We start from the raw sequence: 16,151 nt of genomic DNA, 5'->3' as shown, positions 1-16,151 counted from the left end.
ACTCTAAAATTCATCTGACCAATTGTGTGTAGAACGAACCCACCAACTAACTGGACTAACCCTTGGGGCTACTTCCACTCCCTTTGGACATTGAATGTTTGTTCGATCGTGAACATTGGGCCCTGGAAGAAGCTTCAGCCAATTAGGTAATATGGTCTTGTGGTTTTCGCGTTCAAGTTGCAAGAGGGACCAATACGGTGGAATAAAACAGCTCGCTACTATTGAAGGGCGATATTGATTATCATATACTCCATCAAAGAATCATGATATACATTGCTCCATGTTAGAAGAAAGATAGTAGTAGTAGTACTTTCAATTCTCATAATCAGAACTGCGGTTTCTCTTTTATGAACAACTTAACGCATCAATTTTTCGTTTGAGAAAGTACACAACACTTAACACGTACGATCCCGTTCGTTTTGGAATTTTGGATTTGGATTGCTAGGTAATGAACGTGGATAAAAATAGAGTAATAATTAGATAGAGAGAGATAAAAATAAGAGTAATGATTAGAAAAAAATAGAATAATGATTAGAATCCAAAATCCAAAATCCTTAAACGAATGGGGTCATAGTATTTTGCCCAAGCTCTCAATCAAATCATTTCGGTTACTACTTGGGTTTAACCAGCTAAATATAACAATTTAACTAAGAATAACATATCCAACAATCCAGGATCTAGAAACTTAGAAAGTTGCTCCAGTAAAGCATTACAACACACCAGATAACAAACACCACATATTCATGATCTCGGTGAATGAACAAAATTCCTCAAGACAATATTTCATGTTTTAAACAAAAATGTAAGCTGGAGAGTGTTGCTCTGCAAACTATGTTAGGGAGTGTTTCGTCTATCAACTCACTCCTGCCCAAAGTCGAATAGAACCTCCTCCGAAACATCAAGAAACTCTTCAACCTCGACTTCCTTTGCCTCATATTCCTCTTCTTCGTCACTGGCTTCTCCGTCCCTAAGCCACTGCCTGTCTGATTTCTCTTCTTCGTGGAATCGCTTCCACTCCAAAACCCATCTCTCCCATTCTTCCTTCAACATCTTCCTCTTCTCACGGTCCTGCTCGCTCAACAGCAGCGACACATCTTGGTCCTCTGCTTCATACTTCTTGCTGTACTTCTTCAGGTTCTTGGCAATCTCCTCCTCCTTCTCTGGGCTCAAGAAGGATGGTGGCCTTGGACGCCACAGGAACTGCAATGATCAACACAAAAAACATACCATAGTTAGGCCATGTCCTATTTGACTACCTAGAAACTAAATTTTCGTTTTCGTTCCTAAGAGACTGAAGTGGAACACTAGTGAAATTAAGTACTTTCACTGTTTGTAATAAAAGACAGCAGATTGGTGAAACACGTTCCGAAATGATTCTGTCTCTTTGCTTGCCAAAATAACACACCAAAATGAAATTTTAATCCTTGTTGCCTACATGATGCAGAAGAGATCATAATTACTTAGCCCAGCAAGATGTTCAGAACTTCTACAAATACAAGATCAACATTTTAGGTGCTTAGTAACATCTTCCGTTATCTAGTCATTGTTTTAAGAAAATCTGCTAACCGGAAACAAAAGCATGTTTAAGTGAGGAGTGGTCTGGACTGGTCCACTGGCTTTCCAATCCTCCTTTTTTTATGTGAGGGATTCCCCACATGACAACTCTTTCATTTCCTCAACAGCAAGTAATACTTTTCCCTTGCTTTTCTGTCTCCCGTCTCCCCCATGACCTCCAGCCAAAATTCAGGTTCCCAAATTTTCGAAAATAGCAAACTGATGACGTAACCACGCCAGTGATTGTTTTGTTTTCGTTTCAAAAACATTATTGCAATTCCTGCTAGCGTCGTACAAATTTGACAAAGTTACTATGAAAGGTGTTAGATCATAGCATTTTACACAAGAGTAGGACCTTAAAACTGTAGATATCTGATATCTCCACCCATAGAATCTCTATATAGTCTACTAGCGACAATTCGATTTACTTATGTTACTCGTCCATTATATAATGAGATCCATTTTTACCTAAGGTAAATCTACAGGGTCATGAAGACATCCAGGACCATTTGATTCACACCATTCGATTTTCACAATTAATATGTCATTACAAGCAGCAGCACATGCAGCAGTTAAATGAAACCATGACACGATAGAATGTTTCTTTCGCTATTGATCAATGTGAGAACAAAGTAATTCAACCAAAGCCAGCACAAGCATTGGGGTTGGCTACATGATAAAACCTATCAAATCAGCTTGCAAAGCCATATCAGTAAATCTGGTAAAGCAATATCCTAAGCAAATCTAAGGCAGTCATGTATTACTAATTACTCTATCTACAACCCCAAAGGATAAACGTTGCACAATAAGATCACTCTTTTTTTTTCCCCAAAAGCATCGAATCTTACTTGAAAGAAGTGATCCTTTAGTATGCGATATAGAAGCTTGCCATTAAAAGACCAGATGTTGAAACCATTTTCCATCTCGTGAACCGAAGTAACTGAAGTTGCAACATACCTGAAATCACAAGCAGATGACCTTAAAAAGACAATTAGATGAATTTATTTCAGAAATAAAACAAGGATTCTATCTCCACATGTATGTCAGAAAATAAAGCAAGGATTCTATGTTCTTTCAAGAGAACTGTTTATTGAAAGCTAAGGAAATACTAGGGCAGAAAACTGATAAGCTTCAGTTCACTTCAAATCATAAGCAAGTTTTTGACCAAGCCCCAACTACTTGCCAATTGACTTTCATCAGCTCCAACATAATCCTAACCAAATTCTTCCCAGAAATTACCTTCCAGTTGGATCCCATTCAATATCCGTTGCCATAAAATGCTCAGATGTTGCCATGGTTTCAAGCTCATCGACATTGTAGAACTCCAACTGTCCATTGAAGCCCTTCAACCCTGCCAGTAAGATGAAACGTCCAGCTGGCGACCAATACAGAGCATTAGCCTGCTTTCCCTTAAGAGTTGTCAGCTTTGAAACCCGGCCAGAATTATGAGTGCTACGCATGGAGTAGAAACTAATGTCAGGCTTAGGGCTGTCACCGTGAATGACAGCGAATCTGTGGCCCTTTGGTTCCCAAGCAAATGCAATAATCTTGTCATTTTTGTTCTCTAGCTCCAAAACCTCAATGGGTATGTCCCGTTCCTTGATGCGGAAAAGCTCAAAGCCGGTGTATGTGCTCTTCTTAGTTTTTGTATACCGGTCAACCTTCACAGCAAGGTACTCTCCATTGCTTTGCCAATACATTTTGCAATCACTAACACTGAAAAGATTCTTCTGCCTCAACTCCTCTTTGCCAGGGATTTGAATAAGACTCACCTGAGAAAAGCATGCCAAGTTAATAAACTTCCACTATTCAAAGAAAGTAAAAAAAGAAAGAAAAGGAATATGGAAATGAAACAGCTAGACTCACCCTTGCAGGTTGGTTTCCTCCTCCAAGTTCAGGAACAAAGAGTGCAAGAATGGGATCAGTAGGCGACCAACTAATGTCCATAACGTTTTCAACCTTTATGGATTTCTTGTCAATAAGAGTAAAGGTATCTGTTTCATAGACAGAGATGACACTTTTACCAATTCGGGCAAAATACTTATCCTCTTTTCCGCCACCCCATCTGCAAATGACAGTGATACTCATACATGAGACAAGTACGAATAACAATAGCCACAAAGCATCCATACAAATCAATGATCTATTGAATGCACCTGAAAACAGGCCAGGAAACGCCGCTTACTGCACCTCCAACTGCAAACTCATCTGCACTTCCCTTGAAATCTCTCATCACTTTTCCGGTTCTCACATCGAAGATATTTAAAACCACCCTCTAGAATATGAACTCACATTAGGGGTGCCTCAAGGAAACAATTCTTTGTCAAAATTACAATAAGAATAGTAGCGGAGGATTAGAAAATCTTACATGAGTATCACGAGGATTGCTTGGTTCATGGCTGCTGTAAGTCACCAAAAATCTCTCACCAGGAGAGAAATCTATTAACTTTACCTGCAGTCAATAACACAAAAGCTATGCATCAATCCAAAACTGAAAATATAAAAGGCAGAGTATAGAATACTAAAACAATTATGAAAAATAACCTGGGGATGAGAATAACGCATAAGCCGGTTGAAGCTAGCACCGCCCCAAACAGCAGCTCCCTGTCTATGAACTGTAGCCAAGTAAGTTCCTAGAGGGGACCATTGCACAAAACTTTCCGTCCAAAACTGCCAAGAAAGGATGCATGATATCACTTTTTATAACCAAACAACAAGAATTACAAGAGAAGGAAAAGCCGTTAATTTATCAGTTCCAACAAGGAAAATAATGGTTAGGGCAGCCAACCAATTCCTAACTGTGGGATGAACTTCTTTTCCAGGAGACACGGTGGATCATTAAGACAAAACTAAGTGATGATAGCAACTCACTTGGCGTTTGTAGACAGGATCAGGCTTCAAATGTCTCGCATCATTCCACAAAACTTCAGTGTCTGAACCAGAACGAATAACAAACTGATCTCTAGCCTTCTCATCAGTCAGCCAGTGCTGCAGATTTTCCTGTAAAGCCATACAAGCATACAAACAAGAGTTAGAAACAGAAAACTCAAAATACATTCTGCAGGCCAGTATGCGCGTACAAGGGGAGAAACACAAGTGTGGGCAAGTTTAAGAGAAAATGGTGGATTGTGACTAGTTACTACGAGTACCATCCGTTCTTCCACTAGTATTCCCACTTTCAACGAAGTATGCAAATAATCCTTGTTCCCGGACACTCCCATGACCACATTGGACGATTCGCATACGGGATCCTACTTCCCACTAGGCACTTCAGGAGAAAAATATGTAGCAAGTCTAGAGCACTTGTGACCAGTCCTTAGAGAACAGTTACATTTAATAACATAAGAAATATGTGCAGAAGTAAAGAATGACAACAATGACAGCTACAACACATAAATTCTTAAAACAGAACATATCTGTACAATTCATTTATATAGAAGTGGGAATGGCCACAATTTCCATTTTCTGCTATTTTGCAATTCATCAAAATAAAGAATGTAGTAAAGTTTCACTTAGCCGTTATTCCCCTTAGTTTTTTGGGTTTTTTTTTCTCCCCGTTTTGTCCTTATTCATATTTTTTTGGCATTTGTTAGTTTTGTGCCTAAACTGTTCAACTAAGGGAAAACTATGCACATAAATCCAATCACATATCAAAATGGAAAATCACGAACTTGTATAACATGGAACAGAAATACTGATTTTTTTCTAATAAAGTGAAAAAGAAACACGTTCACATGAACCACATAATTCAACAAAAAAGAAAAAAACAGATCTAGGAGATTCCAATGACTAAGACTGACCTGAAGCAATATCTACAGATATAAATGGACAATCAGACCAGTCCAAATATCAACACAGTTATATCCACTGATGTCTCTCCCTCATTCTCTCATCCATACACAGTCACAAAAACTAACTTTGTATCCAAATTTGATGAAGCTAGTTACCAGGTATAATTAACAGGGCAAGAAAATCAGATATAATTTAAAGGTAAAATTAATCAACTAAGGTTGGGTTATATAATATGTTCGCATCAACTTCTATAGCAGCTAAGATTTATCAAAGCTATAAATCTTCACCAACTTAATATCCTAGAAGGTAACTCATTTGCCAAACAAGTGCATCTAAATTCGGAGCTCAATGACAAAAGGAGGAAATATAAGGAACATGGAAAAAAAAGCCAAAAGAGAACACATTAATATGCTTACTCCAGGAACATATGGCTTGGTTTCAGGCGGGGCCCATTCATCTGGAACATTCATGAACTTCTCAATGTCATCAAACATGTTCACAGCCCATATATGTGCTCTGTCCAACTTGTAGTTATGTAGCTTCTCCTTAGCAAGTTCAGCTTCCTAACAACCAAAAATAAAGTAAATCAAACCACATGACAAATATTCAATCAAGTATCAGTGAATCAGAGAAAAATAACTGCAAAATGACAAAATTAAGGTCAGCCCATGACCTAAAATAATGGAAATGCATTCCAATTAAAAGCATAAATAACCAAAGGTAAATTAATCACCGGATGCAGTAAAGGTCAACATACCACGACCTATTGCTGTGGTAATATTCAAGGCCTATACCATGACCAAGAAGACTACAATGCCCTCATATATACAAGTGACTACTAACTTTAGTACTTGTATTGTATGAAAGTTATGTTGGAGCAGGGCCACTAACCAGCTTTCATCAAATAGACAAACGTGGACCTCCTTCCCATCAAGAGATATGGTGAAACAAACATACTACTGTAGTGTGTACTTAAGAATTGGAACAACAAATTTTAAAACAACTACCATAGCGTCCTATCAGTGCCTCGCTTGGAAAAGGCAAATTTTCGAGAATCACTCAATGTCTTAGATGTAAATTTTTACCCTTGATCTTTTGCTTTGTGCTAGTTTATTAACATGGTGGAGAGGAAATCCAAAGGGAAGAGTAATGAGAAATGAAGCCTATTTGAACACCAGGTCCAAAAGGGCCAACCTCTTGACGGGCCTAATTTATTGTTACAACTTACAACGTACAGTCATCTGTGGTCCATAGTATCAACCAATTCCCCATCATCTATTTATGAGAAACCTCACATATCAATTGTTATGAGAATATGTCAAAACCTACCCGACTATTTCTCCCCCACACAAAACTCAATACAATCAAAAGCAAAAACGACAAAATCAAAATCACAAGTCAATCAAGTCCAAAGGACACTCTTGTCGCTATTTACAAGGGATTTTTTGTGCATGCGTTGCATGTCACTGTTGGTACATATGCAAATTCAAAATATCAAGTACTACTTCCATCCCAAAAAGCCTGTCCGGTCTACAAGACAAGAACATCAAAAAAATACAATTTTGTCAAGAAAAAAAATTGAATTTATGATAAATTAAAAGAACACATTGATATCTAGTAACTAGTGGCAAAAAGTACGAATACTTGTTGACAAAAATGCACTACTTTTCAGTTCTCCTTTAGCAGGAAGGACAATCGTTTTGGAATGGGGGGAGTACTTGGCAGGCAAAACTAATAGAACCTGTAACCAGTATAATTACAAAATATGTCCAACCATTGTTGATACAGAAGGCGGGAAGTGGAAGGAACAAGTGTACCTGAGGAGTGTTAAATTCGATAAAGCAACAACCTAGGGTTTTCTGGGAGGCAGGATCAATGGGGATCCAAAGTCCTTCTTCCTTTATCACTCCCATCTGACTGGAGATTTTCCTAACCACTCCTTCCAACTTCTCAAATTTCTCTGTCGGGACAATTGGTATGTTATCCACGACGACTATGTTACTGAATCCCCCGTCGAATTCGAGGAGATCGCCCTCGTTGAGATCCTCATCATCACTGCCACCACCAACACAAAGTACAACAAAACTAATCAATCACCTATCGACGCATTATTGCGATTTATCAAGCGAATACATATTCGTAGACGTATGAATAGGGTTTAGGATTCAGATTTTTCACCTTAAGATGCCGCAGTCTTCACCGGGAGGGAGGTGTATCGAGTCCCAATCAACGTTAGAAAGGTCGATTCCAAGGCGAGAGGCGGTCTCCATTGCCATCACTTCCGCCATTTTTCCTTGTGCTTTATTTATGATTATGAGAGAGAAAAGAGACGGACGAGGGTATTTATTCGGTCACAATCTGCAGCGAGAGAGAGAGAGAGAGAGAGAGAGAGATTATGTTCTAGGGTTTTGGATGGGGTGAGGAGAGAGAGGTGGTTGTATTGTTTCCTGCTGTTTGTCAAGTTGATCACTAGGGTTTGCAGATATAAGGCCGTGTTTGGGTTCAAGTTCACAACTTACCAGCAGTTTGTCGAAGCAGATCAAAACCACGTATATATAATAGGAAATTGATTTATACACTCGCATAATTGATGTGAACACTCCTTTTTTCTTCTTTTAACGGATGAATTTACGTAATAGTCCTTGCATGCATACACTTTTTACAAATTTCAAGGACTGTTCTCTAAATTCACTCGCTAAAGACGAAAAAATGAGTGTTTACATCAATTAGGGAAGTGTAAAAATTAAGACTGCGGATTTTGCTACTCCTTTTTTTGTTAAAGACGAAAAAATGAGTGTTTACATCAATTAGGGGAGTGTAAAAATTAAGACTGCGGATTTTGCCACTCTCTTTTTTGTTTATAGTAAAGGACGAGATAGTAAATTCAAGTGGATATAAAAAAAAAAAGAGTGTGGATGACTTAGGGATTGTGAAAATCAATTCTCATATCCTACCTATCTAAACAAGGAAATTGGAGGTTGTGAGCGTGGGTTATTTTTTTCGTTTTTCCATTTTGTCCCCATTTGTTGCTTTCATCAAGTCCATCTCATTGGTACACGCTAATGTTGTCAATTCCGTCCATTATTGGTGCTTCCTTCCCAACCGTGCAACGCAAAAGTGAACTTCATGTCGAAAGAACAAGCAGTCATAACATTCTGTGTTATTGTGGACTTCCTCCCGCAATACGCAACGTGTTTATGACGCGGTACCGAAGCTTCTATGTGAGTTCTATTTATAGCTCAAACACAATCCTTTACAAAATATCATTACAAAATAAGGCATAATTTGGTCATGGGAATAATTGGCGAAGGAAATAATTTAAGTACAGTTATTTAAATAACCTGGAACCACGGGTAATATCTACCGTCGTTTAATATTTTGGGCGGCGTTACATGAAGGTTAGGTGGTTGAATGATGTATGGTGCAAAGTTGCAAAGAGGACGATGCATCCACTTGAAGTGGTTGCTTATAGTCGCCGTGGAGCGTTGGAACCAATCAACGCCCAATCGATGCCATTGGGAATGGCCACATATGAAAATAGCCGAGGACTCCTCTACGCAAAGAACTTTATGATCCCATTGTAGTTGTCCTCTAGCAACAAGTTCAGCCACCACCCTCTGAACGTATATGCATCGACACGGGAAACGTCTTTTATGGTTTGAGGGTGTCTTTCCAACAAAAAAATTTGTGTATGCTTGACCAGAAAATCCACTGGTTCGTTGTGGCATTTTTTTCTTTTTCATCTTCCATTAAGTCCAAAAATTCGAGATCAAGTAAATGGTCGTCATCGTTGGTAACAACTTCGATAAGCACCCAATAATGTATATTCTTGGTGTTTAAGTCCTTAGTTTTATTATATTTACGTTTACAAAGTTAGTATTTTATTAGATATTGCACGTAAGGTGTGTTTTTAGTGTTTTCAAGTAATTCGTGTGAATAAGACGCGTTTGAACGCCAAGGAATGCTCCAAGTGCAACCAAGTACCTAAGGTTATGTGACACCCCGTTGTGGTACCCGAAAAGTCATGAAAATATGGTTTGGAGGTTGTTTGGGACGCCCAAGGGTTAAGGGAATTGAAGGAAATGTGAGGATTTTATCAAAGCTATTCATTTTCCAACCAACTGAGGGAAGAATCGTCATATCCTTTGATGTACAAATTATCTTGGATCCAAACTACTTGGGTTAGAAAGTGGATTCAACAAGCTTTCTAACGGTCCAAAGAGCACCAAAATCCAAGTTCGGAAATGTCTGGAGCGAGCCCGCAAAGTTCAGCCAAAATTTGCATTAATGGCCTCGGTATCGATACCTCCACACTATGGTATAGATACTGAGAGCTTATCTCAGAAAATAATCAGTCTAGGCACAAGGGTACCGATACCAAGGAAGAGGAGGTATTGGTACCGAGGAGCTTAGAGGCAACTTAATGGCTTCGATACCGATACCAAGGTTGTGGAGGTATCGGTACCGAGGGCCATCAGACCAAAATTATGGGGCGCTTTGTGAGATATTTTGTGGGCAAATGAGGGCTTGTATAAATACTCCATTATGTAAAAAACACAAGATTACATTGCACTTTTTAGATCTAGAATTGATTTACATTTCTTGTTGCTTACTCTTACTATTGTTCTTCATTTTCTTAGTTAATTCTGCACTTTCCTTCCTTAATTAGTTGTAATTTGCTATTTCGCTCTTCATTAAAGTTGTAGCTATGCTCTTAATCTATCTTAATCTCTAGTTCAATTTGAATCCCATTATGTTTTCAATAATTAGCTTTGTTGATTCAATTCCTAGCATGAATGAGTAGATAATTACGCTCAATCATGGGATGATTAGCACTCTATGACTTGAATTGATCATGCTTTTCTCTCAATAAATCTTCATGTTTAGTTGAAAAATCAAGGTAGTTTGTGTTTATCTATCAAATCTCGGTGGTGTTAACCTCTTTGATCACGCATAGGCAAAAGCGAGCCTATTTGCCACGCATCGATGCTTAGAGCTATGTCATCCCTTGCATTTGCTAGATGAATACTAGAACTCTCGTGGTGTTTCGACTTCTTTTCTAGTAAATGGGCTTAATGATAAATCTTTCGGGTTGGGAGATCGTTGATGCATATCTCAACTCGAGTAATTCAAGAGGAAAGCTGATTGATTTGAGTTGTGGGTGTTAAAATCCCCTAGATCTAACCGCTTAGTTAAATTGTTTTCAAATCACATTTCATTCGCACTTTTTTCCCGTTTCAAACTATTCCTAAAGTTAGCCGTCTCAAGGCCACAATACTAGCATCTCCAAATCCAATCAAGCCATGATGATATTCTCTTAGGTACGATCCCAGATTATTATGCTTCAATGGACGTTTTTAGCCCTACGCTTGGGGTGATCATATTGATTTATATCGACGGACGAAGCAAGCTTCATTCTCGTTATGCCATGGAATTGCGTTGGACGACATAGGTGTAGGTTGGATGCGTACAATGGTTAGATAACATATATGTGGCCGTACTAGTTCGAATGGATTCAAATACAAATAGACAACTTACACAAAGAGAGATCTGTGGTCCACGCCCAAACGGACAAACATAAGCATGCATGCCTTTACTACATCCACTCTTCATCCAACTCCCTCCTTATTTTTTCTACTACCTATAAAAATCCATTACCTCATTATCCACTGTCCTATGATTCTAAGTTTAATAGATTTAAAACTTGTACGTGTGGCTAGAACTACAGCCTAGTATGTGATAAGCACCCAAGATTGTAAAATCTTGGTGCTTAAGTCCTATAGTTTGTAGCTTTTATGCATTTAAGTTGTCGTTTTTATTCGATATTGCACGTAAGGTATTTTTGTAAGTGTTTCAGGTAAAACGTGCTAATAAAGCGTGTTTGATCGCCAAGGGATGCTCTGCCAAGTGTCTAAGTGCCCGACGGCACGCATTTCATTGTCACCGGAACCTAACGGCATTATAAGTAGCCTCGAAGGACACCAGGTGGTCAAGAATGATAAGGAGCGAACCAAAGCATAGGAAGTAAGGCAAATGCATGAAGGATAGCCCTTGAGGGCATCCGAGAGGTCAAGGCCACACAACACTCCTCCGTTAAGTCCAGTTGATAAAGGAATGAAGCATCGGAGGGCCGTTGGGGCATCGAAAGGCCTTATGAAGTAAGCTGTACCATTCTGCAGAATTGCAGCAGAGGTATCGATACCTCAAAACATAGGTATCGGTACCTTTCTGCTCCAGTCTTTCACAGTTGGCTGTGTACCAATACCTCAAAATATAGGTATTGGTACTTCTGCTCTGCGACCAGAACTTTTTGCTGAATTATTCAACCTTCCATTAATGGAAAGTTTCTACTAAAGGCTTGTTTTTGAGATATTTTGGGGGCCTTTTGGTCCTTTGTAGGGCTGATTTGTAAGCCATATAAATAGCTCTTTATGCCATATTTGGCCATTATGAAGTCCATTGGTGTTGACTGAATGTGTGTGTCTTACGTGTATTCACACTTTGTTCTTTGTTTGCTTCTTCAAGGAGTATTTTGAGAAAGATCTCCTTATTGGCATATAACTCCACATGTCTACACCAATTTTTGTGTAGTCCATAGTGGCCTAACATTTGGGTAAAGTAGTTTGCAAAATAATCAATTGAAAACAGATAATACGGAAATAAAAAATGCTATGAAGGGGGATACACAGAGGGGAGAGAGATTTGTAAATCCTTTACAAATTGAACGCTGTTTTCACCGATACAAGAGTTGGCTTAAGGAGTAGGAGAGGGGGAACTTCTGTTTCCTCTTCAATGGTTGGCTCACTGGTGGTTTAACTTCAAAGGGCTTGTCCCCTATAATGAACAAATGAAACATGCACATTCAATCAACATAGACCATATCAGGGTTAATCGAAAACCCAAACCCGATTGAAACCTAACAACTTTAGGACCAATACAAAACCGATTTACCTCTAGATCTTCGAATCTTTATTGACCGGAGAAGCCATTTGCCACGTCTCAAAGAGGAATTCGTTGGGTCTTCCGTGGTGGAAGGATTTGGTGTCGGTTTGGGCTCTCCCTGGAAGGTAGTCCACCTCCTCATTCATATAATATAGGCAAAGTGTTTCTTTTATCTCATCTTTTGGGGGTGCAATAGGAAGGATCTTTCTTACAGTTTTGTTACTCAATACATGAAAAAAATCCTTATAATCCCACACTATGCTATGTCTCGCAGGCTCATTAGGTGACTCTTGGTGTACAATTCATCTAGCCATGTCACGAAGCATTTGATCCATAATCAACTTATTCCCTTCTCCAATTGTTATGATGCCTCTATCCACGAGATTTTCAATTCCAACTGTTGTATATAAATTGCATTCATCTAGTATTTTGACTGCATATTCCTTGTCCTTTCCAACAAAAAATGAAGCAATGTGGAGGAATAATTTCCTATCATGATCATCTTGTAAGGACATAAAACTAATTGTCAGTGTTTGTAGGATCTGATTTCCAGTGAATGCTTCCATTTCTTCCAATGAAGTCTCACATTCCTCTACACTTGAGAAGAATCCAACAGTTTAAGAGCCATAGGAAGCCCTTTGCACTATTGTAGTACACTTTTTGAGTACTCCATGAAACCTTAAATATGATGTGCTTGTTCAAAGGCAAGCTATAGGAGGGGTTCAGTTTAGTTGAAAGGAGGTCAAATATTCCATGTAAAAGGGAATATATGAAGAAAGGAGAGGTTAGGATGGTTAGTGTTCAATTTTGCAGGCGATTTTTTTAATAGAGCAAAAGAGAAGATTTATATGGAGGAAATGGAGGAATGATTTAGGGTGAAGAAGAAAGGCAATAGGTATAGAAGAAATCAAGGCAGAATCTCTTTGGTTGCTCAATGAGTGGGTTGATTCACATCCCTAGAGGAGATGACCTCTCTTTAGGAACCCCCCCTCTCTCTTGGGAGAGTCACGTTGAGAGTGTTGTGGGGGTCTTATTCTACCTTAGGATTGTTCTAAAGAACATTGTGAAATGATGGATGGGAGTGCCTGTATTTATAGGCACCTCAAGCCACTAAGTTGGCACCGGGTGGCTTCTACAATATCGCAACATGTGTTCTTTTCGTACCCCTCAGTCACGGAGGTAGTCACCCCCGTGCTGACTCGCGGACGCGCCACCCCATCTTGTGGTGGAACCTCTTCTCCTAAGCCACCAAGACACTAGATCTCCCTTATTCCCACAAAAGGACTGAATCCCAAATCAGGCTTTAGAGAGCCCCTCAAATCCTGCCTCGTGACCTGAGCAAACATTAAGCGTTTGAGTTTAGTTGCTATGACCCTAGCTTTGGGCCATGCTATCTTTATGCTCTGGGATTCCTTCGCGGCTCTATGTCCCATCGTTGGGTGCTACGTGGCTCAGATGCGCTGAATTGGGACTTTTGTGCCACTTTGTGCCCCAATATGGGTGCTTCGCGGGCCAATATATATAGTTGATGCGGCTTTAACCCTCACTTTGGGATCCGCTTGCCCATTGTGTCCTTGCCCCTCCCTTAAGGACTTTGTCCTTCTATTGGGGATGCGCTCGCTCAAGCTATTGGTCCTTACTACGGACCGCGCTTGCCCATTACCCCCTTTGCCCTCTCTTTGGGTTGTGCTAATAAATGTCCCTTCGAGTTTTCTCTACCCTCGACAAATCTTACTCCAGGCCCGATAAATTGCCTTAAGGGTGGCGGCCTAGGTATAATGAATAAGCTAGAGAGATCACTCCTCCCGTTGCACTTCTGATGAATAAGCTAGAGAGATTGCTCCTCTCGTTGCGCTACTGATGAACAAGTCAGGGAGATCGCCCCTCCCGTTGCGCAACTTCTAAAGTGTCCATGAGACCTGTTCGCAGGGGTCCCCTCACCCCCACGAAGCTATCGTCACGGCGATGCCACGTGTTGGCTACTCAATGGTGCCGCGTTTCACTTTACTGCCACCAGATGTCGCCTTCTGACACGATGGTCAATGGTCAAACGAAGGTCAACTGATGAGATATTGACTTTCATCCAATTCCTTAACCTTAAATGCACGTTAGCTTTATATGGTTTCAGTAGCTTCTCATAACGCGTTGTTATAATAACCTTACTTCCTGGACAAAACCAGTCTTGCATTCCAAGTAATGCATTAATTGATCCAGTTGATTCACATCGTCAAGAACAACGAGAACGCTTTTGCAACTTACTGCATTTTTAATCTTAATCATTCCTTTTGTCAACACTACCAATTTTCTATTTTCTACACCTTCGAATTTGAAAGTAGTTGTTCTTGTAAACGTCCCAAACCATTGGGCTGTTTAGAAGTCCCTCTAATATCTACAAGAAAGCTACTGCATTCAAACTTGTCAAAATTTGAGTCATAGTAGACAGTTTTGGCAATGGTTGTCTTCCCTATTCCACCAATCCTGGCTATCACCCCAATGCCAACATCTATTTTCCCATCTTGTAACTAGGAATTTATGCTCTCAACTTGAGAATCAATTTCAATCTGTTATTGGGTAACACTCACGACCCTACGATTTAGTTTGTTCAACATCTCTTTGATAATTTACTAGGTGAACTTCGATTCATGCCTATAAATTTTGATCAGAAAAACAAAAGAGCAGAGTCCAAATTGCATGTTTCTTACAAACACATGGAAAGGGAAATTAACTATCAAGAAAACTACCAGCTGCAAGAACAATATTTCTTGACTGATTTCAAACTCTTTTCTAATATTTTGTTAGAATCCTTATATATAAATACTGCAAAACTATGTGTGGGCAATGTTTGAATGGAATTACGAGCACATCCAGCCCAATGGTGCCTTAAAAATTTTGATCTGATTAATGGGGACAAATTCTACAAAACTTTTTTCCCCTAAAAGTAATTGGCACGTCATATTTGGTGTAGAAGTCTAGGAACAAGAGAGAATTAGGGAATATACCCAACTCTTAATTAGTGTAAACTAGCGTTTGTGCCCATTTGATGCACAAGATAAAAAAAATCATATTGGTTTTTTCGGCCCCGTTCATCAAATAGGCACAACGCTAGTTGATAAAAAGATAGTTTAATATTTTTTCTAGTCCTGTATTTGATGCACGCTAACTGAAAGACATGTGTGTAAAAATGAATTTGGAGTACCACATGACGGTGCTCCTAGGGTATAGAATAATTTTCCCTCCATATTCAACCCTCATCTCCCCCCCCCCATAAATAAATAAATAAATAAATCTTGAAAATTAGGAAGGATGGTTTGGATGATTTTAAAAGCAAACACATTTGCTTATTGTATGTACTAGCATCTATGCCAGTTTGATGCACAGGATAAAAAAATCACATTGGTGGTTTTTGGTCTCTGTGCATCGAATGGGCACAATGCTAGTTGATAAAAAAGATAATTTCATATTTTCCCGGTCCCGTGTTCGATGCATGCTAGCACTGACCTCATTCTATGCACTGAAAGAGACGTGTGTGTGAAAATTAATTTTGGAGTACCACGTGATGGTATTCCAGATGTATAGAATATTTTTTTCTCCATATTCAACCCCTAAAACTCTCTCTCTCTCTCTCTCTCTCTCTCTCTCTCTCTCTCTCTCTCTCTCTCTCTCTCTCTCTCTCTCTCTCTCTCTCCCCCCCCCCACCCCACGTTCCCCCTCCCTCTCTCTCCCCCACATCTTCACTTTTCTCCCCCTCTCTCTTTCTTTCTTTATTTTTTCATAATAAATAAAAAACCTATAAAATCAGGATTTAAAGTTTGAAAGCTCACACACATTTCTATAAATATATTGATAGATAGAATTGATAATTG

The 16,151-nt window shown here is 39.3% G+C and overlaps 1 protein-coding gene across 2 annotated transcripts; it reads right to left on the bottom strand.

Moving 5' to 3' along the window:
* Positions 1 to 615: 615 nt before the first annotated feature.
* Positions 616 to 7,886, bottom strand: LOC131318682 (eukaryotic translation initiation factor 3 subunit B-like). Of its 2 annotated transcripts, XM_058348617.1 has the most exons (12): positions 7,695 to 7,858; positions 7,525 to 7,661; positions 7,164 to 7,401; positions 5,763 to 5,909; positions 4,426 to 4,554; positions 4,099 to 4,224; positions 3,923 to 4,006; positions 3,711 to 3,829; positions 3,421 to 3,619; positions 2,794 to 3,326; positions 2,403 to 2,511; positions 616 to 1,200 (listed from the first exon to the last, which is right to left on the bottom strand). In XM_058348617.1, the coding sequence occupies exons 2-12, from the start codon at positions 7,632 to 7,634 to the stop codon at positions 859 to 861; spliced, it is 2,136 nt and encodes a 711-aa protein (XP_058204600.1). In that variant the 5' UTR covers positions 7,635 to 7,661; positions 7,695 to 7,858; the 3' UTR covers positions 616 to 858. The 2 variants fall into 2 exon arrangements, with proteins under 2 accessions (XP_058204600.1, XP_058204593.1); XM_058348610.1 differs by having other exon boundaries at positions 7,525 to 7,886.
* Positions 7,887 to 16,151: the final 8,265 nt, after the last annotated feature.

Source organism: Rhododendron vialii, chromosome 1a, assembly GCF_030253575.1.
Source record: "Rhododendron vialii isolate Sample 1 chromosome 1a, ASM3025357v1".
Taxonomy (NCBI): Eukaryota; Viridiplantae; Streptophyta; class Magnoliopsida; order Ericales; family Ericaceae; genus Rhododendron; species Rhododendron vialii.
The sequence above is the reverse complement of the archived record's forward strand: the minus strand, read 5'-3'. Positions and strand labels throughout refer to the sequence as shown.